The sequence below is a fragment of the Spironucleus salmonicida genome, chromosome 7 (assembly GCF_000497125.1).
Source record: "Spironucleus salmonicida strain ATCC 50377 chromosome 7, whole genome shotgun sequence".
Classification (NCBI taxonomy): domain Eukaryota; phylum Fornicata; order Diplomonadida; family Hexamitidae; genus Spironucleus; species Spironucleus salmonicida.
In genome coordinates, this window is record NC_090602.1 from 505,894 (window position 1) to 533,612 (window position 27,719).

At 29.7% G+C, this 27,719-nt stretch overlaps 18 protein-coding genes across 18 annotated transcripts; 13 read left to right on the forward strand and 5 right to left on the reverse strand. All coding sequences in view use genetic code 6, as the record gives it.

Moving 5' to 3' along the window:
• Positions 1 to 91: 91 nt before the first annotated feature.
• Positions 92 to 6,637, forward strand: SS50377_27022 (uncharacterized protein; the record flags this gene model as incomplete). Its single annotated transcript, XM_067910821.1, has 1 exon — positions 92 to 6,637. One exon carries the CDS (start codon positions 92 to 94, stop codon positions 6,635 to 6,637), a length of 6,546 nt encoding a protein of 2,181 aa, XP_067761508.1.
• Positions 6,638 to 7,296: 659 nt separating this feature from the next.
• Positions 7,297 to 7,584, reverse strand: SS50377_27023 (uncharacterized protein; the record flags this gene model as incomplete). Its single annotated transcript, XM_067910822.1, has 1 exon — positions 7,297 to 7,584. The coding sequence occupies one exon, from the start codon at positions 7,582 to 7,584 to the stop codon at positions 7,297 to 7,299; it is 288 nt and encodes a 95-aa protein (XP_067761509.1).
• A 206-nt stretch (positions 7,585 to 7,790) lies between these two features.
• SS50377_27024 (Ribokinase) lies at positions 7,791 to 8,702 on the forward strand (the record flags this gene model as incomplete). The annotated part of the gene is made up of 1 exon (XM_067910823.1): positions 7,791 to 8,702. One exon carries the CDS (start codon positions 7,791 to 7,793, stop codon positions 8,700 to 8,702), a length of 912 nt encoding a protein of 303 aa, XP_067761510.1.
• Positions 8,703 to 8,914: 212 nt separating this feature from the next.
• Positions 8,915 to 9,433, reverse strand: SS50377_27025 (uncharacterized protein; the record flags this gene model as incomplete). The annotated part of the gene is made up of 1 exon (XM_067910824.1): positions 8,915 to 9,433. One exon carries the CDS (start codon positions 9,431 to 9,433, stop codon positions 8,915 to 8,917), a length of 519 nt encoding a protein of 172 aa, XP_067761511.1.
• Positions 9,434 to 9,710: 277 nt separating this feature from the next.
• Positions 9,711 to 9,959, forward strand: SS50377_27026 (uncharacterized protein; the record flags this gene model as incomplete). The annotated part of the gene is made up of 1 exon (XM_067910825.1): positions 9,711 to 9,959. One exon carries the CDS (start codon positions 9,711 to 9,713, stop codon positions 9,957 to 9,959), a length of 249 nt encoding a protein of 82 aa, XP_067761512.1.
• Positions 9,960 to 10,020: 61 nt separating this feature from the next.
• SS50377_27027 (putative Dynein binding protein) lies at positions 10,021 to 11,853 on the forward strand (the record flags this gene model as incomplete). Its single annotated transcript, XM_067910826.1, has 1 exon — positions 10,021 to 11,853. The coding sequence occupies one exon, from the start codon at positions 10,021 to 10,023 to the stop codon at positions 11,851 to 11,853; it is 1,833 nt and encodes a 610-aa protein (XP_067761513.1).
• Positions 11,854 to 11,928: 75 nt separating this feature from the next.
• SS50377_27028 (uncharacterized protein) lies at positions 11,929 to 13,482 on the reverse strand (the record flags this gene model as incomplete). Its single annotated transcript, XM_067910827.1, has 1 exon — positions 11,929 to 13,482. The coding sequence occupies one exon, from the start codon at positions 13,480 to 13,482 to the stop codon at positions 11,929 to 11,931; it is 1,554 nt and encodes a 517-aa protein (XP_067761514.1).
• Positions 13,483 to 13,919: 437 nt separating this feature from the next.
• SS50377_27029 (uncharacterized protein) lies at positions 13,920 to 14,063 on the forward strand (the record flags this gene model as incomplete). Its single annotated transcript, XM_067910828.1, has 1 exon — positions 13,920 to 14,063. The coding sequence occupies one exon, from the start codon at positions 13,920 to 13,922 to the stop codon at positions 14,061 to 14,063; it is 144 nt and encodes a 47-aa protein (XP_067761515.1).
• Positions 14,064 to 14,078: 15 nt separating this feature from the next.
• Positions 14,079 to 14,627, forward strand: SS50377_27030 (uncharacterized protein; the record flags this gene model as incomplete). The annotated part of the gene is made up of 1 exon (XM_067910829.1): positions 14,079 to 14,627. One exon carries the CDS (start codon positions 14,079 to 14,081, stop codon positions 14,625 to 14,627), a length of 549 nt encoding a protein of 182 aa, XP_067761516.1.
• A 124-nt stretch (positions 14,628 to 14,751) lies between these two features.
• SS50377_27031 (Transmembrane domain-containing protein) lies at positions 14,752 to 15,540 on the forward strand (the record flags this gene model as incomplete). Its single annotated transcript, XM_067910830.1, has 1 exon — positions 14,752 to 15,540. One exon carries the CDS (start codon positions 14,752 to 14,754, stop codon positions 15,538 to 15,540), a length of 789 nt encoding a protein of 262 aa, XP_067761517.1.
• Positions 15,541 to 15,800: 260 nt separating this feature from the next.
• SS50377_27032 (DnaJ domain-containing protein) lies at positions 15,801 to 16,832 on the forward strand (the record flags this gene model as incomplete). Its single annotated transcript, XM_067910831.1, has 1 exon — positions 15,801 to 16,832. One exon carries the CDS (start codon positions 15,801 to 15,803, stop codon positions 16,830 to 16,832), a length of 1,032 nt encoding a protein of 343 aa, XP_067761518.1.
• Positions 16,833 to 17,228: 396 nt separating this feature from the next.
• On the forward strand, positions 17,229 to 18,104 carry SS50377_27033 (Cysteine-rich membrane protein 1; the record flags this gene model as incomplete). Its single annotated transcript, XM_067910832.1, has 1 exon — positions 17,229 to 18,104. The coding sequence occupies one exon, from the start codon at positions 17,229 to 17,231 to the stop codon at positions 18,102 to 18,104; it is 876 nt and encodes a 291-aa protein (XP_067761519.1).
• A 285-nt stretch (positions 18,105 to 18,389) lies between these two features.
• On the forward strand, positions 18,390 to 19,913 carry SS50377_27034 (Transmembrane domain-containing protein; the record flags this gene model as incomplete). The annotated part of the gene is made up of 1 exon (XM_067910833.1): positions 18,390 to 19,913. One exon carries the CDS (start codon positions 18,390 to 18,392, stop codon positions 19,911 to 19,913), a length of 1,524 nt encoding a protein of 507 aa, XP_067761520.1.
• A 46-nt stretch (positions 19,914 to 19,959) lies between these two features.
• On the forward strand, positions 19,960 to 20,493 carry SS50377_27035 (uncharacterized protein; the record flags this gene model as incomplete). Its single annotated transcript, XM_067910834.1, has 1 exon — positions 19,960 to 20,493. One exon carries the CDS (start codon positions 19,960 to 19,962, stop codon positions 20,491 to 20,493), a length of 534 nt encoding a protein of 177 aa, XP_067761521.1.
• A 2,285-nt stretch (positions 20,494 to 22,778) lies between these two features.
• On the forward strand, positions 22,779 to 23,015 carry SS50377_27036 (uncharacterized protein; the record flags this gene model as incomplete). Its single annotated transcript, XM_067910835.1, has 1 exon — positions 22,779 to 23,015. One exon carries the CDS (start codon positions 22,779 to 22,781, stop codon positions 23,013 to 23,015), a length of 237 nt encoding a protein of 78 aa, XP_067761522.1.
• Positions 23,016 to 23,026: 11 nt separating this feature from the next.
• SS50377_27037 (Kinase, CMGC CDK) lies at positions 23,027 to 24,037 on the reverse strand (the record flags this gene model as incomplete). The annotated part of the gene is made up of 1 exon (XM_067910836.1): positions 23,027 to 24,037. The coding sequence occupies one exon, from the start codon at positions 24,035 to 24,037 to the stop codon at positions 23,027 to 23,029; it is 1,011 nt and encodes a 336-aa protein (XP_067761523.1).
• A 37-nt stretch (positions 24,038 to 24,074) lies between these two features.
• On the reverse strand, positions 24,075 to 25,997 carry SS50377_27038 (uncharacterized protein; the record flags this gene model as incomplete). Its single annotated transcript, XM_067910837.1, has 1 exon — positions 24,075 to 25,997. One exon carries the CDS (start codon positions 25,995 to 25,997, stop codon positions 24,075 to 24,077), a length of 1,923 nt encoding a protein of 640 aa, XP_067761524.1.
• Positions 25,998 to 26,136: 139 nt separating this feature from the next.
• SS50377_27039 (uncharacterized protein) lies at positions 26,137 to 27,408 on the forward strand (the record flags this gene model as incomplete). The annotated part of the gene is made up of 1 exon (XM_067910838.1): positions 26,137 to 27,408. One exon carries the CDS (start codon positions 26,137 to 26,139, stop codon positions 27,406 to 27,408), a length of 1,272 nt encoding a protein of 423 aa, XP_067761525.1.
• Between the last annotated feature and the right edge of the window lie 311 nt (positions 27,409 to 27,719).

Below are 27,719 nucleotides of genomic sequence, written 5' to 3' on the forward strand. Positions count from 1 at the left end.
ATACTATATACTATTTGCCCAGCGAGCCATCTGCCGCGCCAGGCCCCCTATTATATCCTGATGTGCGGACCCCCTCCACTCCGCTTCACGAATGGACTCTCCATATCCCCAGTGCTCGCTGCTCCCCAGCGTACTCCCCACCGTGTTGCAGCAGAGGTTCCAGCCGCAGCACGAGTTCCTGGTCTTCGCCGACTCGCCCTGCTGGCCCTGCTGGGTCCCCGCGGGCCAGCTCCAGGCCCTGTTCCCCTCGCTCCTGGCGCAGTTTCTGGGCGCCCAGAAGACGAAGTTCGACGGCCAGCCAGTTTCGGTCCTCCAGCGTGGCGGCCAGCGGGTCGGGCACTTTAGGTTCTGGTCCGGTGACTGCTATGCGGCTCTGGACGCCGACTTCGAGCTGCGACCGCGCCAGGTCATCTCTGAAGCGGTACCGGACTCCCCAAAGTCAGCGGCCGAGGCGTGTGCCAAGATGGTCCTTATGCGGTAGTTCAACACAACCTGGACGTAGTTCACCGAGCCAACGGCCATCGCAGCGCTCGCAATCCTGTACGGCTTCAAGGGCAAAGTGGGCATCCACGGCGTAAACTACTACAAGAATGCAGAGTTCCTCCTCAAATACGGCATAGCATCTTCGTAGGTTTTTGCCGACGGCTACCAGGTCACTTTCTACGGTGCACCAGACATTCCGGACGCCGTTGACGTGGTTATCACCAAAAAACCAGTCCAGACCGCGTGCTAGGTTAAGGTGCTCTGCCTGAGCTCAACCAATTTTAACAACGAAAATGTTGAGTTTCTTATAGGTAAATCTAGAACAGCTCTTGCAGAATTTAGAAATTTAGAAATAGGCATTATTAATGGTTAATAGTCTCTTACTAATTTGATCCCAAAGATGATTAATAAATAGTCAACTAGTTATGAAAATTCATTAGCTTTTAAATATAAGATATAATTAAATGAAAGAGCGCGAATCAAAGCCTTTTTAGATAATGATCCATTAGTTCAAAGATACTTAAGTGCTTAACTTAACAGCTAGCAATATCTTACTATTTCAGCTCATATAGTAGCGAATATTTTAAAATTGCTCTGGCTATAGTCGGAAACAGAACTTTCTGGCCGATCATATTTAATAAAGTAAATTCTTAATTCGTTTTTTAAATTTTAAATAACTAATATATTATTTGTAGTACCAGATATAACGTATCAAGCTATTAAAAATTTTCTCACAAAAAATATTCCTTAAATTTAGTTGAATTTTACCTTTGAAAATATCAATATTAGTATACCCAAGTCAGTTATTTTATTATCAGAAACATAATTATTAGCTTACTCATTATCAAATTAGAGAGTCAACAAGTAATTTTTACCATAGTTTGTTATATCCCCATTCGTATCTACAAGGGATACGTTTTTATTAATTAGTTAATTATATGCAATTAATGATGTTTATAGTCCAAAGTTTATATAAATTTATGCAGATAATACAGTAGAGTCCAATTATCTACGATACAAATTATATTTTCCACATATAATTATGAAAGAATATTCATCTTTAAAATAGGTCTATGACGCCAATAAAATATAAACATTTGATAGCGCTATATAAATAATTAAACTAAATGGATATAATGGTGATATGAGAAGTAATGGTTTTGATTGGACATCATTAGATGGAATTTAGCCTATGGAAAATGATATAGAAAATGATAAAATAACAAAATTAATTATTAATTTTTATGCTTAAAATGAAGTTATATTATAAGCAAGTTGGGGTTAATTGCTTAACATTAATAAAAATCTAGGAGCTTCCATGCTAAATAAAATTATATAAGACACTGAGAGTTATAATATTGATATTTGTTAAAATGAGTTTTTAAATATTGATGTGTAAAGCAACCTACTATATACTATGGATGATATACATAATACTGTCAAAGAATAACTTACCACGCCTGAAATCATATTTGAATAGTATAATAAGTTATTTTCTATATAAGGTACAGTTCCACCAAATAAGTTATTATAAAACTTCTTGTAAATTAGCAGAAATTTTAAACCTTCTGAAACATATGTTTAAGAATAAAAACGAGTTAAATCATCCAAAAATTATTTTATTATTCCTCCAATAGCTCCTACATCAGACAATTATCAAATTTTAAATAAATTTACAAGAAACAATTATAATGATAAATAAGTTACATTATGTTCTAATTGTTCTGAAAAAGCAATATTTTATGGAAGAAATTGCGATGTTTGTGATGTGCATATGGATTAAATTTGTGAAGAAATCAATTTTCCATAAGGAAAAAACTAATGGAATTTAAGTAATTATTTTAATAAAACTGATACAATTTAATCAAACGCAGATTTTTTGGTGATAAAAAATGTTAACTTTGTAGGTCATGATGGAACAATGTTATAAAATTAATTAATAGTAAAAGGTAAAAAAATAGAATTTGATGATGCTACACTTGAGAAGGTATCTAATTTATTGAAAGGTCATGATTAAGAAACGTAAAGATAATTATTTTAAGCATTTATCTCACTTATTGATTCTAATAGGCCAGGTGTGCTTCCTGGGACTTGTGCTCAAATACAAGATAAAAGATAGTCTATGTAAATTGCAGTAGATGTATTGATAGCAGATTTTCTTATTTAAAATGATGCTGTATTTTCATAAAATCTTATTTAGCAACTAGTGTAGTTGCCATTAAGTATCATAGTTGAACATGCTATACCACTTGTATTATGCCCATATAGCGATAATATTGATCAATTAATAAGTAAATAAACTTATTTCTAAGGTAATTTAGTCAATCAGTTGCTTATTATATTGGAAAACTCATAATCAGAAATTGCAAAATTCACAGCATCATATATATAATAGCATAAAATTAGTTCATATGAATAATTAAGCTCTGTAGAATCTATGGAAAAGTTTTACGAAAATCTACTACAATTTTATTTTAGACAAGCACATTATAATTTTGAACCAAGCAATAACCTAATTAATTTTTCAACCTTCAATACTAATACAATGCTTCACGACAATGTTTTAGTGAACTTTCTAACTACAAAACGCAAAAAGACAAATTTCTTGGTGAACCTAAAAATTTCACAAAAACGTGTTATGAACTGCAAATTTTCACCAGGGTAAATCTCCGCTTTTATCAGATACTATTTCTACCAAATTTCAATACATCATTTTATTTACCACATAAATTCTGATCATCTAAACAATGTAATTGCTTCATCTACCAAAACTCGAGATTTCTAACAACTGACCCAAGCGCTCTCTCCAGGGTTTTCGCCAAGCGTATTCTGCCTCAATAATGGTTTGCAGCCAATAGACAGATTAGTTCCAATTTTCGATCCAATTCCACAAAATTCCTCGAAAATTGAGAGGAAGTTCGTTTAAAATACGATAATTTCACCAGCTAAATCACAGCAACACACACCAAAAATCTCGCACTCTTAGAAGTAGCAATCAGCGATTTAGCAGGTACAGATCACGCAGCAGCTGCATCAGCAAATTCCGTAAATTACACCTCCGGCGGCGCAGATCAAAATCCCGCAATTTAACACTTTGCCGATTCCGCTTCAAATTCCTATTCCGTCAATCGCAATTCAGCCTCAATTCCCTCAAATTCCTTAGATTAAGACAGAATAGGCTCACTAAGTCAAGATCATGCAGTAGATTTAACCAGCGTAGGCACTTAATACAGGACAATTTTTTGACAATTCGCTTTAATAGGCACAGAAACGCGCTCCGATTTAGCATATTCACAGAATAATCGCTCATTACTCGTGCCGGTCTTACTACTACCGTTAAAATTTACTGTATGTGCCAAATATTCGTGTTTTAGCTTCTAAAGATGCATTATCGTAACAGCTTGGTCTGATAGTCACGGACGTCGATAACAAAAATCCGAATTCCGACCCAGATTTTGATGTTCTTATCTAGATTCTAACAAACGATTTCTAGCTTCAAAACGTTCAGAAATTCTCAAATGTGCACAAATTTTGCACAGTTTTCAACGATGAGGCCAAAAATCGGCTTGAAACTGTTTCGCTAAAGCCCCAGTTGCCGCTCAAGTTTTATGATCAGGAGAAGTACTTATTGCTGACCTAATGGCTTCTGAAGCGTACATTACAGGCCGAATGCGATTTGAACCGCGGAAACGTCATAGCATTCAGTGAGGACCCAGTTTTCGGAACTGAACTCCATGATTTCGACGCAAAACCTCAGGAAAGCAGTAAATTGCGTTTTGCAAAATATGCTGATGTAATTTACAATATGGACTAAGAATAGGCCCAAATAGCTTATAACGAATGTTTTTAAATTTGCGAGAAATACGACAAGGAGTACCGTGATCGCTAGATGATGTTTTTGGTTAAAATCGGTATTGGTACGGGTTCAACTCCCTTAGAGACGTTTTATAGGTTTATTTAAAAAGATGACCCGTAGAAAGTCAGCACAATCCTTACAAATCTAGTCAGGCTGCTGACGATTTGTGCAGCAAAAGAGATGGAATTTCCTTATAAAGTAGCTGGCGTAAGCGCAAATTTAGAATAAGTTCAGTAGTCGATTTACAGGCTTGAACATATGCGATTTCTGCATATAAAACTTCAATAATTTGACTTTCTACAGTGGCTCCACCGCCTGCAGAAATTCAAATAAAATGAAATGTCTGAAAAGGAAAGAGAGTTTATATCTTCAATAGTATAAAAATCACTATGTTGCGATATTAGAAATGTTTATTCTGCGAATTATAAATAGGATTTAAGTGAAATGGAGTCTCGCATGATTGACTGGATAGGTGCGGTAGCAGCTGAAATAGACAACTTTAATTAGGTGCTTTGGACGGTTGACTTGAAATTTAATTAGTTTTTGCCAGGAAAAGACCCGATTTACAACACTTTAAGGCATTTCAAGCTTGAAATGTTCGCTATTAATGACTTTGATCAAAGTTTAGTGAAGAAGGCGTGGGAGATCACTTTGCAGTTCAAGTTATTGTTTTTGCAGCTTTTTGGGGACAATAAATAGCTACTTTTAGAACTTTTAGAAGCCAAAAAGATTAGTCAAAACGATATTAGGTTAATTGATTCCATTTTCTTATAGATTCAGAGTATGTGGAGCAGATTACACGATTTTATTTTAATGCATATAATTACCGATATGGGTTATACTGAAGCTATGATGCAGTCGATAGTCGGAAAAGATACCAGGTAGAAATCTAAGCACGTCGAATTTTTACGCTAGGGCTTTTTTGTAGACGAAGAGTCATTCTCGCTTAACGATAACGAACTCTATAAGATTTTTATAAATACAAGATCTTAAATCGATTCAACTGGAAATGCTTCTTTTATGATGGATTATTAAAATCTTTTCTACTATTTGAAATAAAACTAAAGACTCACGTAGCCAAATAAAAATTAATTGCTACACTCTATTTAATAGCTTCGTAAAATCAATGTTGAAGAACTGTTTACTAAGAATTCCATAAGCAAGGAGCTGCTTACTAGGCGAGTTGAGCGTATAGCTCATGCACTAAGGTGCGAAAGAATTTTAACATGTGATCCATTATAAAAGTATTTGAATGATAAGGCGGTAACATTAGTTCCCCCATAGTCAATTATTCCATAAATTCTAGGTGTGGCTGATATTTAGTTTTTAGTTCCACCATAGACGTTGCCTTCTAATTTCAGTACACCTGCATCTAATGCTAGTAGTTTTAATATAAAAATTCCACAAGGAAGTATACCACAAGTTGCAATTCCATAAATAGCTCTCCCTCCACCACCTAAGAACATGCTACCTAAAACACCAGTTATGTCATAAGTTTCACCAACCATGAAAATCCCTCCTAAAACAGCATTTAGTAAAGTTTTATCAGCATAGCAGTAACCGCCATAGTAACAATAATAGCAGTAGTAACAAATAACAAAACCGGCTAAAAAAATTGCTAATATTAATCATGGCTAAACTCCTTAGCCAATTGAAATGCCTAAATCTGCTATTAGGTTCGTTACCAATACGAAACTCTCATTTTTCATGGAGAATAATGACGAAGTACGAGAATTTGTTACTGATATCGTAAATGAGTGTGGAGCATAGCAATAATTAGCTGAATCATCGGATATGGATAGTTTTTTGTTCTTTTTATCATCTTGTCAAAAATAAAACGCAGAAGACTGGGGCAGATTATACTCGTTCTTAATAAAGGACGAACCTTAACCACTTAATGTTAGTAATCTTCATATTAAGGAGACATATAATATTCTTTCTACATTTGCTCTTTAGAAATTTGGCAGTTAAAATGCTTAGGATGTTATGTAAAAAATGTAATAATATATCTACATTGACTGTAGAAGTGATGATTAAGTTCATTTCGATGATGTAGCTTAAAAGTTTGTAGAAGCTCAATTAAATATTGCCTATTTTCACGCCTTTGGTATGAGATAGGCAATTGTTGAAAGGTAACCAGATTGGTAAAAATATAAGGTTCTCATACATGGTGCATTCTAAGCGATGCAAATTATGAACTAGATTCCTCTTAATTCATTAGTTTAAAAAGATAATAATACAAATAAGCGAAAAATGGCGCTGTCTACATATTTCTTTTTGAGCTAAAACCCAGAGTGATATAAAATTTATAAGTCATGATTCTGTTAAAAAGATGAATTAAAAATAAATTACTAGTATTTAAACCTTAATAATGATATTGTTTTATATTTGATACCTTTTGATAGATTCAATGCGTGATGGTTATTATGATTACACAAAATAGCTTGTAATAAACATTTTGTAGAAGCTCATTGCATTGAAACAAATAATTATACAAAAATAAATATGTCCTACTTATGATTCTATAAAATTTAATAGTACAAAATTATGCCATCATAATTACCGAACAGTATTAATTATATAATTTTCAACCTAATTACTTATGGATAGTCTTAATTTTATTATTAAAATAAATATTAATTATTTTAAATAAATCAGCATTATATAACTATAGAGTAAATTTTGTTTTATCTGAATTTTTAATTTAATTTATTTTATCATTTGTAAATATTATATATATTGATAAATATAGTATATTTTGATTATATTAGTAAATTTATAATTTGCTAAATTTATCTTTTCTTTATAATTTATCAATATAGAGTAAATCTGTAGAAAATTTAATAACAATAGTAATTTATAAACTAATTCACGGCTTCAGATAAAATATATACTTATCTTATGTATCTATTAATTTAACACTTTAAAAAGTTATCCAATGAGGCAAAAAATATTTATCATATATCATCAGAAATATCATCTAATGGATCATGTATTTATAGATTTCCTCCAGTTAGGAATGGATTTCCATCAACTAACATTGTAGGCTCAACTAAATTGAAATCAGTCTTATGCAATAAAATTGGTTTATTCCCAGCTTAAAGGGAAAGCTCATTTTATTATAACTGACCTTAAATTTACATAATTTCATCAATAAGATATCCATATTATGGAAATTCTTAAGTAAGAACTGCAATTTCAGCTAAATCTGATATAAATTTCTTAGTATAAATCGAAAACTGCATTTTTAAAGTGAAAAATTGAATTTATATCTATTATAAAAATTTATAATATTTAAAGGCAAATAAATTTAATATTTGCAATTTGATAATAATCCTAAATAAAATAGCAATAGCATAAGTTTTTAATTTGTGATTGTTATTTAACATAACTATTTATAAACATGTAATTATTTTAATCTACTTAATCAGATTTGTTACCACTTCCCAAAATGAAAGTGACTGTAATTGGTTCATATTTCCGTGATTTGGTATTTTATACCCCTGAATTCCCCAATCCAGGTTAGACTGTGCATTCCAATTTTGCTACTGGTCATGGCGGCAAAGGTTCTAACCAAGCTCTCTGTGCTGCTAAGCTTGGTGCTAATGTTTAGTTTATCTCCTCCGTTGGTAATGATGGATATGGTGATGAAATCAGAGCTGAATATAATAAAAGAGGTGTTAAGACTCACTTCAATATTTCGGATAAGCCTACTGGATGTGCTGGTATTTTTGTATCAGGTGCTGGCCAGAATATGATTTGTATAGAAGAAGGTGCTGTAAAGGACTTAACTATCGATAATATCAAGGCATACTTACACTCTGACTGTACTGATACATAATTATTTGTTTTCTAATGCGAATTGCCTTATGAGAATATCAAGGCCATCATGAAATATATTAAGGCCGAATTCAAAAATTCAAAAATTCTTCTTAACCCAGCTCCTTACAGAAAGGACTATATATATGAAGATTTAGGACCTTTAATTGATATTTTAGTTCCTAATGAGACTGAACTGTAAGGCTTTATCCCAAGCTTTACTGTTGAATAGCTCAAAACTAACTCAGTAGATTTCTAAAAATTAGGTGTTTCTACTGTTTTAGTTACCCTCGGCGAACATGGATGTGCTGTATGTGAGAATGGTAATATTTCTACTGTCCCAGCATAAAAAGTTACTCCAGTTGATACAACAGGTGCTGGAGACTGCTGGATTGGTGCATTCTGTGCTGTGTATACTGGCGCCAATATATCAGAGGCTACTAAATTCGCGTGTGATGCTGCTTCTATGTCTGTATAAAGAAAAGGTGCTTCTGCCAGCTGTCCATCAATTGCTGAGGTTAAGGCTTTTAAGATTCTTGAGTGAAAGAAGTTGGCATAATCGTAGAAATGTTTTTCTTAACGATTTCATATATATTTCATGTTCTTCTAGCTGTTACTATAGAGTGAGAATTTAATTGTTTTGTGTCTATAAAAATAATATATTGAAGGTTATTTCATCAACTAGAGATTCTAAACATCTCTGTTCAAACCCTAATGAAATTACTTCTTGCATCTCTATGGGAAACTTTTTAGATTTCATTTTGAAGGAAGAACATATCTTTAGTTTATATTATAGAAAGGCTTTAAATAATTTTACAGTATACTTCTAGTTTATATTATGATACTATAAATATTTATAAAAATGAAACATCGAGATGACTTGCTGAACTAAATCCTATAAGCGAAATAAGTGCTTTATGCTGTGCAAAAATTAAATAATAGACCCAGGTTTTAATAATCTACCTAAACAACTGTTTTGAATAGTAATAAATCATAATAGTCCGTTATTTTCATGTAAGATACTAGCTGCATTTAAACATAAACATCCTGTTACAATATCAACCAAGCAATCTAAATATAATAAGTAGACGAAGATTTTAATATCAAATTACCAACAAAATTGCCAAGATTACATTAAAATATTTTATAACAAAATGTTTAACGAGTTGATTTTTCTTGTAGATCTTAGAGCTAAGTTAAAAGATAAATTCGTCCTAATTATAGCAGTTGGTAGAATGTCCGTAGATAATGACCATTTTTAGTGCGTATTTTCATTTTCCATTTCTATAATTTTAATTTTATAAATTATTATTAGATCAATTTTTAATCTTATTCGGTGAATATTATGAACTTATGGATGAAAACTATAATACTTTTTCGATATTTAATGTTTTCTATATATATTTCTTTAGATTACTAATATGTATTTTAAACTTTACTATAAAATTATATTACGAAATATTAATTAATCTATAATTTGAAAATATTATTCCTTTTATTTGTGTTAGCAACTACTTTATTATATTACAGTATTAATTTTAATTTTCCAAAAATGTTCGCGAGAAGCAATTTCAGGTAATAGCAAAATCTGCTAGGGAAGCGAACAAAGATTGGTTTTATTACAATGTAAAGTATCCTAGATGATCAGTTACATAACTTATTCTCTCTGCCGAAGCAGCGACTCTTCACTCCACAGAAAATAAAATAACAGAGCTCATTCTTGCGCCCCAGCACTGGAAGCTATGTCAGCAAACTACGTAACTCTTTACTATCTGAAACACTCCCAGACACTGATTTCTGAAATATTATATTTATTAATTATTATATATTTATAACATTACTATTTTTCCTTCCATATTATAATGGCGGAATCCAATGGAAAGTTCCACATTCTTATCGCTGAAGGTGATACATGTTTCCGTAACTAATTATATCAAAAAGCAGTCAACGCGTATACCGAGGCAATCGATATCTAGCCTGATCGTGAAGTTTTGCTTCAGCGTTCTAGGTGCTATGTGCAGCTTGGTTTGTCAGATTTGGCAATCTAAGATGCCAGCACAGCAATTTCGTCAGATAATTCGTTCTACAGAGGCTTCTACCAAAAGGGAGAAGCCTTCTACTCAGCAGGTCAGTTCGAACAGGCGCTTGTATTCTACTATAGAGCCTATCGCCGCAGACCCGACATTCAGGATTTCAGGCTTGGTGTTCAGAAGGCCGAAGAATCTATTCTGAGAGCTCTGGATGCGTGCGTAGGCGACGAGTAGCTTATTCAATTTGTTGGAAAGACTAATATTACAACACGTTAGGTAGCCGAAAATTTGGCTAACGATAACTGGCCTGAAAATTTTGCTCCTCAGGATGCCCATAGATGCCTTTGCGGGTGTTAATGGTGTAATTGTGAGCGCTGTACTGACCTTTATCAGACGTGTGAAAAAGGTCAAATGTGTACCTGCTTATGCGAGGCCTGTATTAGACACAATGCTCAGACTTAAGGCGTTTTGCCTAATCCTATTACTGGCGAACCAGAAAAAATAGGCGCTATTTTGGGTGATGTGAGCGTCACGAATACTGCCACACCAGCTACTGCTTATTTAGAGAAAAATATCACTGCTATGAATGCTGGATTTTCTTCTACTTCGATGACTAAGCAGGATGATGCTGAATAACCCAAGAAAAAAGGTTATAAGAAAGGTCTTGATAAGGATAAAGAATTCTTAATGGAATTAGCATGTGATGATAAATTGAAAAGATGCTAATAGGTCCCCGATATTTTGAAAGAGGGTATCGACTTCATTGATAAGAGAAGTGAATTTTGGAGAAGTTAGGGTAATAACGCTAGCAAGAAAAATTCTGCCCAAAGACTCAAATCACCACCAAACAAGTTATCTAACTCCAATATTAAAACTACACGTGTTGTTGATTTCAGCTTGATTATTTAAAATTTACAGGAGGCTTAACTTTATATTTAAGACAAAAATTACTCATCTGCTGAAGAAACAATCGGAAAACTAGACGTTTAATTATAGAATCTCACTGTTCAATTTAACGATGATGCCCTTCTTAAAGAAAAGGCCAAAATTTTATCTGATGTCGAAACTATGGCAGGGTGTATGTATTTCGACTAAAATAAACTGGACTAATCAATTTCTCGTTTCTAACGTGCCAAAAATGCATCCTTAGATGCTGGTGAATCCAATTTAATTCGTGGAACCAGAAATTTATTCAAGTCTTTAGTTGCTGCTTAATAGTTCGATGAAGCTGTTGATATCTATTTATAGTTGTCATCATATTTCCCTAAGATGCCCAGATATTTAGTAAGCTAGGACAGCTATGATGTCATTAAACAAAACAAATTGACTGGAGAAACTCTTTTAGAGGCTGCATTCTAAGCTCTTGATGGTGTGACTCACTCAGGTTTTGAGTTCGAAAAAGGGATTAAAATTGTTGAAAATTAAAAGGGAGTTTAAGAATTTGAGAACAAAGCTCCAAGCTGGTTTGGTGAAGAAAAATATGTACCAGTTAATGATATTGCTTTCGAATGCTTGAGAGTTATTGCCAAGGAGTATGACAGCTAATTCCAGAAGCCAAGAGCAGAAATAGCTTGGAAGGAGTTGATAAGAATCGGAAAAGAATGTGAAAAGGAAGAAATTGTTAAAATTGGAGAGGAAGGTCTTAAAGCGAGTCAGGAGGAGTGATGCTTTAAGTTGGTTTTCGTGAGAAAAGTTGATCACTTGTTTAATTTAGGCTGCAAACTAAGAAATATAAAGGCTTCAGTTCAGTTGTCTTACTTAGAAATAGACAAAAATAAGGATGAATATTACAGTCGCTATACAAACTGACGAGAAAATGGTCCACACCATGAAATTGATGTCCAAATTGCACATATACCAGTTAATAAATTCAGTTGGGTTCGATAATGCAATATAAACACCTTACCCGTCTCTGACTATTTTGGAATATCTACTAAAGCGCTTTGAAAGTGGAAGAGTTGAATTTTAACCCATTATTCGTGTTGTAAGTTAATTACTACACTTTTTAATAATTTTAGTGCTTGGGGTAAATTCTAGACTATAAGCAAAATATGTCGTTCTAGACTCAAAACCGTCTAACTAAGCTGTAAATGTTAAATTAAATAGTTAAACACCACCGCTTAGACATTTTTCAGTATCATAGTAATTAATTGCCGCACAACCTCCTTCTTTCTAGCTAATAGTAACTTCAACATAATCTATACAGCTAACAAATACAGGACCTTCAAAGCTACTTTCTAGCAATATATTATTATTAATATCATATGCTGTCAAATATAGTACAAAAACTGCCTCCTTGACTTTGTGGAATGACATTAGTGGCTTGTCAAAATCAAACTAAATACCACTACGCGCCTAAAATGCTGGTAACTTATATGCAATACTTCCTCCATATATTATTCCAACATTTGTTTTAGCAAATGATTAAGCCAAAAAGTATACTGCATCTGGAGAGCAGTCAGAATTAGTTATAAAATCTTTATTATCAAGTCCCATGTCAAGATATCGTGTTGTTAAAAATCCAGATGGGTTTAAAGTTGAAATACATTTGGTGTTACTACTTGATAATTGATCAATATTTGCTATTATTTAGTAATCTGCAGTTGTAAACTAAAATCTTACCTATAATGATCGATTCATTTAAAATTGATTGAAAAACTAATTGAGGATCTACTTTTAATCATTATCTGAGATACTTGCTAAAGCTTGTTTATAAAATAAAATTTTAGTATAATCATAAGATTTTGTACTATCATAAAAATCAGCTCCGTCGGAAGATCCTTTAATATCTAAGCTTTTCCAATCATTATTAACTTAATATTAAAAAACTACTACGGGTGTTTCGATTTTACATAAGAGTGGTGTTCCACTCATTTCAATAAATTCTTATCCTTTCACACGACTGTAAACCACTTATAGATCAGACCAGCAATTAGAAACATTAAGTTTGACTAAGTTAACAGATTAAATTGGTCCTGTAACTATAAGAGACCCTGAGAGTTTAACTTCATACGAAATTACAGAAGTATCAAAAATTGAATTAAAAGTTGCCCTATCAGATGAAAGATCAAAGCTAATAATAGTTTCTTCTTCATTTTTATATATAAAACTTTAAGAGACTGACTTTGTTTCAAAATGAATAATGGCCTCTGAAGATTCACCCTATGATGCTATACAAAGTGGATGAGATAAAACTAAAGGATTAAGTATAAGGTATAATACTCCCTATTACTATTAGCCAATTACTTAACCTGTTTGCTTAAAACATGTCAGATTAGATAAAACTGCTAGCATTTTAAAAATATATTTGTTAACCAAATTAGATATATTTGGGTAGGTTACTGTTTTTTAATTGAGTTACAAGATTAGGTTAATAATATTAATAAATATATAAGTTCTATAATTGATAATCAAATTTATACTAACAAATCAAATATGTAAATGTAAATAAGTAACTAAAGAAGGAAGTATTCTTTTTTGTATAATTTTGTGTAGGATTTTATAAGTTACTATAAAGACATTATCATAATGAGATGGACATCATAATTCTTTTCATATTTATGAAGGTATTACTCAGTTATTCGAATACTTAAAAGGACTATAATACTATATATTTTAACAGCATCTGAATAAACCACAAAAAGTAAAAACTAATTATTAGTATTTTATATTATTTTATATTTTAATTATATAGTAGTATTTAATTATTTAACACTCCACCATTTCAATTAATGTAGGTTACGGTTACCCCTGATAAATTTATCCCAATATCTTAGACAGAGTAGATTTGTTACGATGATCTAGAGTGTCACTCATCATAACAAGAAGAATAGTGTTCTGATAAGATTATGTCTGTAAATAAGACTAAATAGTGATTTTTAACATCCAACATGATATTTTCACTTTACAAGTAGATTCAATATACTACCGCATACTACAACTAATCTTAACGCATTTTCAGACATGATGTTTATCCTTATATTATTAATCAACAAACAAGTGTGCTAGTCCATATTCTTAATTCATTACTTCTATATCTAAAATTATATTCGAAACACTCAACTCTCATAAAAAATGACTAAAACTCGACTACTTATTACTCGATCTTAACTTAAATGAATCTTATTAAACCTGAAAAATATGCATCAATTCCTAGTGCACAATTTAGTGGACAATAAATTATTTTCTTATAAAGGAGAGATGGGGAATTTAAATATTAGATAAAATTACATAAATAGCGTTGCAGACTGTATTTCTTAGAACTTGGTAGGGTAATAATAAAATTATTAGTTATTTAATAGGAAAAGGTTTTAAAATTAATATGCATTAGAGTTGGAGCTTAAAGATACAATAAAGTAATTTTATTTTTATTGAAAGTAAGAAATCCGTATATTTTTATATGCAATGTTATTATCAATAAAGTATATGTCTAATTTTGATGAAATATACTAAGGGTCACGAATATTTGTCAAAAATTCATAAAATCGTAAGCATCAGGAATTAGTGAATCATTTTTTATTTATAATAAATTATTATTATTTAGTAATTGATAAATAATAAAAAATGGTCAGTATTTACTAAGTGCTTTAATATTATGAATCTTTTATGTATTTGTTTGTTATCCTGATGGTAGCTATTAAACACCGGTTAATCTCTAGGAATCAAGTAAATAATTCCCCACAATTATATATTTTATATGCTGGGTATACAATATCTGGAATTCGCATGATGACAGAGTTAGTTTACCTATTAACACAGACTAAACTCTAATATTATCCATATTTCCATTCAATTTAAATTCCATTCTACGATTATTGCACAATGTTAACTTTTGATCTCCTTAATGATTACAAGATGAGCCAATATTGCAAAGTACACTGGCCAAAAGTTGTAAGTACTGGTATAGAATTAGCAGCACTAGCTGCATTTTCTTTAGGTTGTGCATGTTTTTTATCTCTTTATAATCATATGTACATCTTATCAAGTTTAAATGCACTCTCTACGTTTTCATTCTTTAATAATATCTATATAGTCATATTCTAGATTTATAAATTCATTTAAGTATCAGTGTAACAGAAGAACGATAAGGACCTTTATAAGGTATTTTATAATCATTAGCTAAGTCCATAAATCAAAGAATATGCATAAACTTAAATCGTTGATTAAACCAATCTATACTTCAAACTTTCTTAAAGTATGATTTTAGGAATTTGTATTCATATAGCGTTTTAAATCGGTACATTACTATTTATTTACAGTTATGGATTTATTGGGAGTTAATTTTATATTATCCATAGCTTTGGCAGAGGTATTCAAACACTGGCATGGATTTTTGAAATTTGGGTCTAGTGAGGACTATACTATTTTTATCTTGTTTTATTTAGAAGTTGACGATAAACAAATTATAAGTCATTCTGAGTATCACATTAACCAATTTAATTAATAAATGTCTGGTATGATATTTAACTAGCGTATTATCTATAAAAAATATTTTCTTTTCTTATTCAACACTTAATTATTTTATATTCTAATTATATAATACCCCAAATAGTTAAAATTATATATTATAAAATAATATTATATATAAACATATTTATTTTTCTCTTCTATTAATGCCTACAGCATATGAAATTTTGGATGTACCAGAAAATTGTACAGACGATCGTTTGATTAAGTCAAGTTATCATCAATTAGCATAAAAATATCATCCAGATCGTGCCAAAGATGAGGATAAGGATGTTGCATAAGAGATGATGTAGAAAATTAATGATGCATATGCAGCAGTAAAAAACGAAGAAGCTCGCAAAGCATATGCTATGGCATAAACTGCAAAGTTTGACTTCACTGGTGGAGATTATGCAATTTATGTGTCAAAGTCGTAGTTTGTTCTAGAAAAAGACTTCAAAACAATGCTTAAAAAATGGATTAAAACACTAAGCCTGCGCCCTATGGGAATGTCTTTTATTAAGAAGTCATAGTAATCATTTTGTGGTAAATTAAAATTTGTAGTTTTAAAGCAACAAATTGAAATTAAATGTATTTTGGATGTTAAAAGAAAATCTGAGTAACATCCCACTTCAGAGACTCTATCTTCGTATATTCCATTAGAGATGGCAGTAACTATCAAGATTAATAGTTTAAATGATTTAAAAGAAGCCTTTATCGATGCTCCTGAAAAACTTTTGAAAGATATTTAGCCTTACATCAACAATTTCAGCTGCCAAATAGGCACAGAACATTTGACCAAAACTAATGAAGTTTAGTAACTCAATCAAGAGGATGTAGAAATCACAGAGCAAATGTTATCATCTATGTAAATGAAACTCATGAAAGAAATGTTCAAAGTTTAGTTTAAAATGTAAAGTGAATTTCTACAGAAAAATAATGACGTTGAAAGTTTCTAAATAGTCGATATGGGTATGGATATGGTAAATGCTGATGAATAGGTTTAAGTTATTGAATGCGAATGTTAACTGTTTGAATATGAGTTTAAAGGAAAACAGCACGTTTTATGTGCCAATATGGTAAGTGGTGATATGGTTGGTAGTTATGATAAAAGTGGGATCAAATAGAAAATAGTAAATAAAATTACAAATAAATTAGAGTAAATTATGGAAAAATAAATGGAAAGAAGCGTGATGTGAAACTTTGGCACAGTGTTCTATTTTAATATTGATTTATAATAACTAAAATTACATGGAATATAAAATTTTACTAAATATTAAAAGTGATTAAATTGGCAGATATCACTGAGCATACAGATTTTAATTAGTAATTTAATAATAAAACAATATTATTATTTTTTAGTTTTTTACACGATAACTATTACTGGGATATAATAAATAATAGATAAAACCATCAGCCATAAGTTAGGAATTATAAATAAAAATAAAGATAGTAATGTATTACAGTAAATACTGTATTAAAGAAAAATAATGTCGACTCTTATTTGTAATAATATTACATAATTGTACTTAGCCAAAATATATCCTATATTATATTCAAAAATATGCAACTTTAAAAACAACTTTGTTTCAAAAATGACTACTGCTGGGAAATGTACAAATAGTGAAAATAAATGCCTTGTTAACACTTACTGCCCAGCTACCGGTACAGACGCAGTAGATTGTATCACATGCGAAGACGGTAAAATCTCTACCGGCCAAGGCTGTAATTGTGCAGTAGATAAACCAACAGTAAATTGTGCATTATGTACTGCTGATAAATGTTCCAAATGTATAGATGGAAATTTCTTAAGTTCTGATTCAAAATGCACAATATGTGATGAAAATTGCGCTACCTGCAACTCTGGAGCAAAGCAATGTACTTCCTGCAAATAGGGTTTTCTTCTTGATATAACTAATAACACCTGTTAAACAAAGTGTTCTGAGTTAACCGATTGCTCAGGTAGGGGAATGGGATATTGCGACTTATCTGTCAAACATTGCAAGCCTTGTGCCACTAATTGCTAAGTGTGCGCATCAGCTGAGTTTTGTGCCGCGTGCGGGGCAACTGGCGATGACACTGTCCTAACTATCGAAGGAAAATGCACTAAATAATGTAACGATCTTCCTCCGAATAAATATTGTCTTAATGGTGTTGCAACAGATTGTGCTGATGATGCGACTTCGGAATGTACATGTAGTAATTAATAGGGATGCGCTACCTGTAATACCGCTTAAACTGGTTGCGGAACTTGTCTCAAAACTTTTGCGGTGAATGCGCAAGGAAAATGCACAGACTGCGCAGAAGGTCGTGTACATTTGGCTGGCCAATGCATCAAACATACTACCAGCGAATCTAGCAACAAACTAGGGAGTGGTGCGATTGTCGGCATAGTTATCGGTGCCTTAGTGATAGTTGGGGTAGTTGGCGGTGGGTTGGCTTACTATTTCATCAGGAAGGCTAGGAAATGATATTTATTATTAATAGTTGTTTAGTAAAATTAAATATGGTTATTATATAAATATTCAATAATTATAAGCAGGTTAAAATTAGAATTATAAAATTAAAAAAGTGAGCTGTACTATGTATTAAATATAGTTATTTGTTATTGTAATTATAAAAATATATTAGAAATTCTAAATTGGTGCTTATATTATAAAATATATAGCATCACTAAGTTATATAATTTTAAAATTAATAATTATTACTAGAAAATAATAGTATTTTTGTTTTTATAATAATATAACATAAATTATATGTTACTTTAATGTATATATAGATAAACTAAAAATAAACTAACAACTGTTTAACTTATATTCTGGAATCATTTTTTCAAATGGTCGAACCAGGAAAGTGTACAACAACTAGTAATAAATACTTAGCTAATACTTTTTGTCCATCCACAACAGAACCTGAGGTAGATTGCAAACCATGCACTTAGATTTCTACATCAGGTGCGTATAGTTGTAATTGTACTGATAACACTGCTTCAAATGGATGTTAGTTGTGTGCAGATGGAAAATGTACTAAGTGCACCGAAGAATAGTTTATAAATAGCACTGGAAACTGTCAATCGTGATCTATAGATTGTTTAACTTGCGAGTCTACTGAAGATAAGTGCACTTCTTGCAATAAAGGGAGGATATTGGATACAATTACAAATAAATGTGAAGATGCTTGTTCAACTAATTAATAATGTTCAGATAAGGGTATGGGATACTGCGACTTATCTGCTAAACAGTGCAAGCCTTGCTCTACTAACTGCTCAATGTGCATATCTGCTGAATTTTGCGTCACATGCGAGACAACTGGAGATAACACTGTCCTAACTATTGAAGGAAAATGCACTAAAAAGTGTACTAATACTAAACCTGGTTAATATTGTCTTAATGGCGCTGACACAGTATGTGTTGCCGATGCGACTTCAGAATGTGCGTGTAACCATGAATAGGGATGTTCGACTTGTAATGATAACTAATCTTGATGTGGTGTGTGTCTAACTGGATTTGAAAAATCTAGTGATGACAAATGCACAGAATGTGCTAAGGGATATGAAAAATTTGGTGAACTATGTATATCTTCATCTATACTTCCTGGGGCTAACAAATTAAGCGGAGGTGCAATAACTGGTATAGTAATAGGTGCTTTGGTAGGAGTAATTGCTGTTGGTGGTGGATTAGCTTATTACTTCATAAGGAAAGGAAAGAAGTGATGTAACAAATACCTTTCAAAATTTAGTAAAATAAAAATTACTACGTGTAGCTTTAGTACCGCAGATTTCTTCGAGTTTACTATTTTTTCTTCAAATTCTTATCATAAAAATATTTAGATTATTTAAACATTAAACTAAGTTATATAAACTATAGATTGTATTAATTGGGTAAAAATATAAAACTTATCGTATTTTATATGAAAAATATTTATAAATAATGCATAAATAGTTAGTTTCAACTTATTGCTTGGGCACGTAATAAGATTATTTAATATTTAAAATTAAATTAAAGAATTTTACACTTTATAGAAGTATTTTCTTAATCTTTTATTAGTTTTATACAATATTATGGAAAAATCTTTTTAGATAATTCCTATTTTTAAAATTTGATGATTAAAATTATGAGATAGAGAAAAATTAAAATCTGAATTTTATAATTAAAGCATTATAACATTTTTTAAAACTGAAAATTATTATAAGTTAAAAATATTCATGTTTCAAAATTATTTAAAATTTATTAAACCCAGTTATGGATGGCTTCATTGTTTAAGGAACCCTATTTTTATGAAATGTTAGTCTTGGTACTATAACCAATATATAATAATCTGACAATAATGAATACCTATAGTGGGGAGCCAATATTATTGGACATGTAACAAATATGTAATATTATTCATGAGGATATCAGAGATTATAATGCTTATATACTTACTTATAGTTCTCCAATGTTAAGTGGGCTTATTGATTAGATCATATAACATGTAAACCATGATATACCACTAAAATTTGAACATTTGGCGAATAAGGTCCGTTAATCATTTTGTAGAAATACCATATTAAATTAAATTTACTATTATGGTTTATCGCTAAAGCTAGGCTTACTGTTATTCCTGCTATAGAGTTTAATGGTTTATTATTTTGAAGATCATGACTTAACCAAATTGGAAGCAGAATGTATCAGATTAACCAATTACCGCCTTATAAATAATATTATTACTCCATTTTAAGCGTATAAAAATTAAATTGGATACAGAGGTTTAAATCTATAGGTATCTATAAAAAAGCTATATACGCCATAATTCTTTATATTATGGTACTCCTAGATAACTTTCACCAATATTTGGAATTCTATAGCTTGTACAGGGTGAGATAATATTCATGCTGATGATTTTACCCTCCTTTTCTGGCAGTTAATGTATCGAAAAATTACTCTAACCACAATGATATTATGTACAATCCCAATTTATTTAATGTTATTGAAACTCGATATTTAGTTTAAACTGATATTTTTATAACTTATATGTATGGTATGGAAGAATCTCCTGAATGATTAGAAGAAACTTTCACTTACTGTGAAAACTTAATCTTGAAGCCATATTATAATATTGTTGATCGTTAAATATTAAAAGTCATTTATTTTATGTCGGAATAATAATTTGAAAGGTAGTAATTAGTATAGGAGTACGTTGTGTTGTTGCATTTATTTTAATTAAAAATAACAGAAGTATATTTAATGTATGAAATATTCATTTTACCTAACAAACCTTAAAAACTTAAATACCTTTATAATAAGGCATAATTTTGATTTAATTGGTATAATACGAATCATAAGATTTTTTGATAATTATTATGTAATAATTGTTAGAAATTATTAACACAATTTGTTCTTTGTTGATTAAACGTTTGTTTAACTTTTAATTACACAGAAAGACGAACCACTGAAATAAATTTATAATATTTTAATCTATTTGTAAATGCAGTTGCAAAACTGCTAAGCAAACATATTGACCATCAGTAATTCATATTTAACTAAAAATAGGCAACTAGCTATGATTTTCATAATTACAATTGAATAGTTATAATATTTATCTAAAGAATAAGGATCCACTTCTTTTCCAATATTACTATATAATAGTTAAAACCAGCTATAGAAATATCGCACAAATGACAGCTTTAGAAAAATATAGCAACGAACTGAGACTGATATTCTAAAAATAATAAAAACAACAAGCCCTGCTGTTAAAAGAATAACAAACACTCGAAAAACAAAAGAATTATATACTTATTCAGGCGCATAAAGAACAACAAGGAATTCTAAAAGAATAGCAACTATAAAGAATAAACCAGACGCTACTCAAATACCATGATGAGCTCCGTACCATGATTACAGAATGAAACATTTCAACAATTTAATTACAAAAACTAAAAACACATTATTATATATTTAATAATCAATATATAAAAACCACTTCTATTTTAAAAACTTATCATTATCGCTTATTTGAGCTCAAAAAGCTAGATTTTGCTCATGAAGGTTTTGCAGCAACACCCAAATTCGCTTTTTTGTAGAATCAACGGCGATAACTCATTTTTTACGTATAGAAACATCCAGTTAATCTTCCGAAATCCGAATCGCAAATCAACACTTTTGCATCACTTTTTTAATACTCGAACTGTTGAAGAATTTACGATTTGAGTATTATAGAGAGTTGGAGTGGAAAACCAAAATCAAATTCAATACATAATAATATTAAATTTTTTAATTAAAATTCTTATTATAGAATTTGGTGCTAGAGGTTTTACGCAGAAAGATTACAATTTAGCGATTAAAAGGAGCGGATACGTTGAATGAGCGATAAGCATAACAGGTAATTTGCCGGCTGCAATTAGCGGCTAGTTTATTGGTATAGTCGCAATAAATAGTTAAAATAAAATATGGGGAAAAATGAAATAGTAAAGGATTACGGAATTCATGTCCGCGTAAATTGGGTAAACTTGCTTTATTGCGATAATCTAGGTAAATAGTAGGCTGGAAATTACGAAATGGGGCATAGCATTAATAAAATTGCAAAATCGATAGGGATTAAATAGAATCGTTGATTTTTATCTTCTTGGATTTGATTTTGGAAAAACATACTTAAATGGTGCTGCAATGCTTGGAAATGGGTAAGAAATAATAAAATATGAAATTTACCATAGCTATCAAATAATAAAGCATAAAAACTAATTTCAAGATGCAGAACAATAATATTTTCTATTAAAATAAGATACAAAAGGTTCATAATTAATGACTAACGTTAATTTATGGCATTTTATAATAATTAATTTATATTTATATAAGAGTATAATAAAATGTTATTGACTTATTTAAAAATAAAAGTCAGGAAATAGGAGTTCCACATCACACAAAGTAAAATACAATAATATGCAATTGATCAGGTTATATAGTTAATATTTAGTATATATATAACATTTCAGCATATGTTTAGATAATTTACGCCTAGTACAAATTTTACATTCAAACAAATTTTATTTTAAAATATTATCATATTGGGAATATAATTATACAAGTTTTAGTATATATAAAAGAGTTTCTGTATGTTTTTTTTAATATACGATATAATGAGAATAAAGCATATATTTAAACTTTGCAATGACGACGACATTATCAAAAGCTAGTGAGAAGTTAAGAACTTTCTTATAAAATTAATAAACTTAGCATATAGAGCAAAAAGAATTGGCAAACATATAGTAATAATATTAATAAAATCAGATTACTATTTAGGCTATAAACAAAAGAAATGCTTAAAAGAAATAGTATTAGTTAGATTTAATAAGTCTTAAACTATAGAACTCATAAGAACAACTTCGTGAAATGCTAAGAGATTGAATCATTGATTATCACTCAAATAAATCACTCATACTCCAGTCTAAAGCACTTGCTGCTAAGGCTTCGCTTTCATCATCCAATACAAACCCAGCTAATGGTGCTTCGTCTTAATCTAGAACTATCTGAAGATCTTTCACGTTCTTTTCTTTAGTTATTGGAACTATGGGTACCTCAACTATTCCTTTAAAAAAACTATATAATTCCTATGCTTTTGGCCTTTCTGAAGGGTTCCATATTAAACACATTTTAATAAATTCTATTTCTTAAGCTGATGCACTATTCTCCTATAAAAATTACTATATTTGTGGAGATAAGTTTTTCTTAGTATAAACTTCAACTTTCTGTTCATCAAAAATATATTTCGGTGGTGTTCCTAATAATTATTCCAATGTGTTAATGATAATGCTATCAGTTATGTCTACTTTATCATTTAATGTTTAAAACATATTTTCGACACCCATTAATAGACAAATAGCAGTGATTCCTATAGCCCAAATATCCTATGCTCCAACTACACTAATATCTCCACCAAGCATAGTTTCAGGAGGTACAAATCCCCTAGTGCCCCCAGATTTTATACCTCTACCAGAAAGACCAAAGTCACATAATTTAAGATTGCCATCTTTGATTAGCAAATTCGCTGGTTTAACATCTCTATGAGCAATCTATAACGAGTGAATATACAATATAGCTTATGTCAATTAATATAATACTGTTACTCGCATCTCAGGAGAAAGAATGACATTCTGAAGATCACTATCACATTTTTCTAGTACAAAAAGAATAGAGTTTTGGTTAGAATAGAATCCAATTAATTAGACAATAAACGGCGAGGTACACAACGATAGAACATGTCTTTCGCATACAGCAGATTGAGGTAGTTCATTTTAAAAATGTAATTTTTTAACAACTACAACTGCGTCGGTTTTTAGATCAATGGCATCAAATACAGATCCTTAGCCGCCTGATCTCGACGAGATAGGAAGTTTTTTATAACGTTATAAAAATGACTTATTATACATTTTTGAACAAAAATAATCAAATAATTAATATAATAAATCATTGTAACAAAACTTTAATTTCGTTAATACTATTTTCCTTGAACTAATAAATATTACTATCTACGGCTTCGTTAACTAGTTAAATATTAAACTTTTAAGCAATATTGCGAGCCTGATTAGCGAGGTTTTTATCCTAATTATGAACATCTGTTGCTGATGTACTAATATTTTCTATATTTCTAGTTAGTTCTTCTATTCGCCTCAATACTATTATTTAACTATAAAATTCGTCATGCTTCTTCATATTCCTGATCTTAGTAGTTTTAAGATTTCTAATTTTTTCTTCAAACTCCTAAAATTTTAATTCTGAAAATCTCTTCGTTAGGGTAGATGTGAGGCTTTTAAACTCATTTTCTGTGTTATTTTCAGAAGAAAACTTATTAAGTTTGATTATTATGTTATTTAATTGCCTTTAGTTATCTTACATATATTTAGAAAAATCATCAATACATATGAATAGTTAATTTAATGATAAATGAGAAATTATCTATTGTGGTTATACTTTATCTTTTTAATAAATAAAATCTTGTTTAAATACTAGTAAATATGCCTATTTCAGTAATTAAAATAGTAAATTTTAGTAATTTAAATTTTCATTTTTAAATGGTAATGATAATTGTTTAGCAAGTTTAGAAAACTAGTAATTAATTTTATTTTACTATAAATGTTTTAACAATTAGTTTATTTGTGACTAATAGCTTTGATTAAATTGTTAATTTTCTAAGTAATCATCAATTACTTTTGTTAAAAATATAGGCAAATTCAATTTTGATTAGTTTATACTAGATAATGATAATGTGTATTATATCTAAGAAAATAATGTGGTTGGATCTTACGACGGTTAAAATTTGGAAAATTACATCGGTTTTGGAGACGAAAAAGAAATAGGTGAAACAATAATTTAGGAGTCATTTTTTACCTCGTTATTTAAAAAAGATGTGTTAATTTTGAGACGTTTATTATCATTTATTTATTTCAAAATATTTTAAATTTATTAATATTCAATAACAATGTTATGAAATTCCTAGAATTCTTACAAAAAATACTATAGTCTTTATTACGTTTATTTTAGTAAATATATTTTTTGCTATTATGATAATTTAGCTTCATTTATCTAAAGTTCCAACTATTATTCTTAGCAAATAAGATATTCAGATTATTTTTGTTATTATACATCCATATTTGCATCGCAAAGTAAACTACTTATTTATAGGATATTATCTTATGAGTCTTACTAATATTATGGTAATTGTAAATAATCTTTTATTTCTTCTATGTCAATTTTTAAAGATGTAATTTATGTTTTTAACTGACTAGTAATTTTAGGGCTAGATTCTAATATATTTAAATTTTCCGCTTAAAATATATTTATGCTATCATTTTATTCTGATATATCTAAATACACTTTAACTTCTTATTACTAAGCTGATAATTTTTTCATTACTTCTTATTTTTAACTTTTTTAAAGTTACATTTATGATAAATCTTAAATCATATTTTCAAACTCTTCACAAATACTATCGTGTGCCTATTAATCAACTGATTTTGATTGCTACTTCACATTACTTATGTTAAGATCACATTACTACTAAAAGTCATCTTATTTAATTTATTATTAGTATTAGATACCATCGGATATAATCGTATGATTATCTGAAATCATCTAACTATCACTAAGTTCTCTAATATGTAATAATGCTTATTTATCGCAACTTTAATCTGTGAATTAGGATATATAAAATATACTACCAAAATTACTTAAAGCAGCACGCATAATATTTAATCTATCTTTAAGAACAGAATCATAATCATTTTCCTGTTCAATTGATGTTATAATTTTTAATAATCTAACTGCAGAATCATCTAGTGCTTAATTTTCCAACAATAATAATTATTACAAATTATCAGGTTTCATGCTCATATATAAATCTTAATTATTATTGTATAATATATATTGTTTTTAATTGAACAAATTTTAGTAATTATTATATATTAGTCATATTTTTAATTTAATAAATTGATATTATAATATTATTAATAGTATCTCCCATTTAGTAATAATGTCCGCATTACCATAAACGCCTCGTACGCAAATAGCAATGCATCGTTTAGGGTTAATTTAAGAAGATTTGTAGGTTATACCTTTATAGCATCTAAAAACTTATTATGCAGATGATATAGCAAACGTTCATTATTAAGCTAGATAGGAATTTGTTTCAGATATGAAAAAGTAATTAATCGAAGAAAGAAATCATGTAAATAAAAATATTTCAGTATTAGAATTTCTCTGGGCCGGCGAGCCTGAGTAGCTTATAAGTAGAGTTACAGGTGGGAAATTATTTGTAGAAAAATTTAAACTTTAGGAAAAAGAGGATATGATAAAAACTTTAGATGACCGTAGAGACTTTGTTAACTAATAAGAATCAACATATTTAAATGAAAATAAATCTAAATTTAATACTAGAGAAAAACGATTTTAATCTAATTATAATGATATTATAAGCCAAAAAATAGATAAACTAAATGAAAGTAGAAGAAGTAGAGATGAACATTTCAAAACTACTTTATCTGAGGCTGAAGTAAGAAAAGTATAGGCACTATTTGATCCTAATATTACAATTACTAAACAAAAAACAGCATATGAAAATAGATAAATGTTATTTAAAGACAGATTAGAAAAATAAAGAGAATAAATATAGTAGATAAATGATCATATATAATAAAGCAAAAATCTGAGATAAGATGAAGAGTAGTAATTCATTAATAATTAATCTTTAAACTGGAAAAAAATTTAGTCAGCCTCTGAAAACGCGATATAATATAAAAATGAAAGATTTAATGAAACTGTAAAAAGATTAGAAGAAAAATAAAGGAATTATGATAGATTATTATAGGAAAACACTATTAAAGTTTAATAAGAATTAAGTGAAAAGACGCAAAGAGTTCTAACTAAATTGGAGCAGGAGAATAAATTATTAGAAGAACTTGTGAAATAAAAATAAGAAGAAGTATTAAATAAAAAGTAGGAATTAGAGAGATCTATTTCTGTTAAAAAAGAATTTCATTAATAGATATTATCTGACGTGGAGAAAATGCGCTAGGAAAAATTTAAATAACAAATTAGTAGAGAGTAAAAAGTTATTGAAGAAAAATAGGAAATTGAAAGATAAATAAGATAGAATTTGGTTAAGGAGTTGGTTAGAAAAGAAAAACTAAAGAATCAGATGAGATAAATGAAAAGACGGGAAGATTACTAAAACGAGCTTAAAAGCATGGAGTTGGTTATAAATAAAAATAAATTTGGAAAATTGGAGAGAATCGCAACTAAGTGAGTCGCAATTTTATTTCATGACTTTAACATATTTCTTAGACGATAAAATAATCATAATAAATTACTTGAATTTTATTCGAGGATACACCTTATTTCGTAATTATATTAGTAAATAACTAAATACCAATGCTTACATTTTATTATAGGTCTATTATATTATTAATGCATTTTCAATAAAAATGTTTTAAATTAAGTTTATAATTATGACCAATAAAATTAAGAATTAAATTCATTCATGATTTTTCTACTTACTGTACATGATGATCAATATTTATACTATGAATTTTTACGTTGTATACATTTCCCTAATCG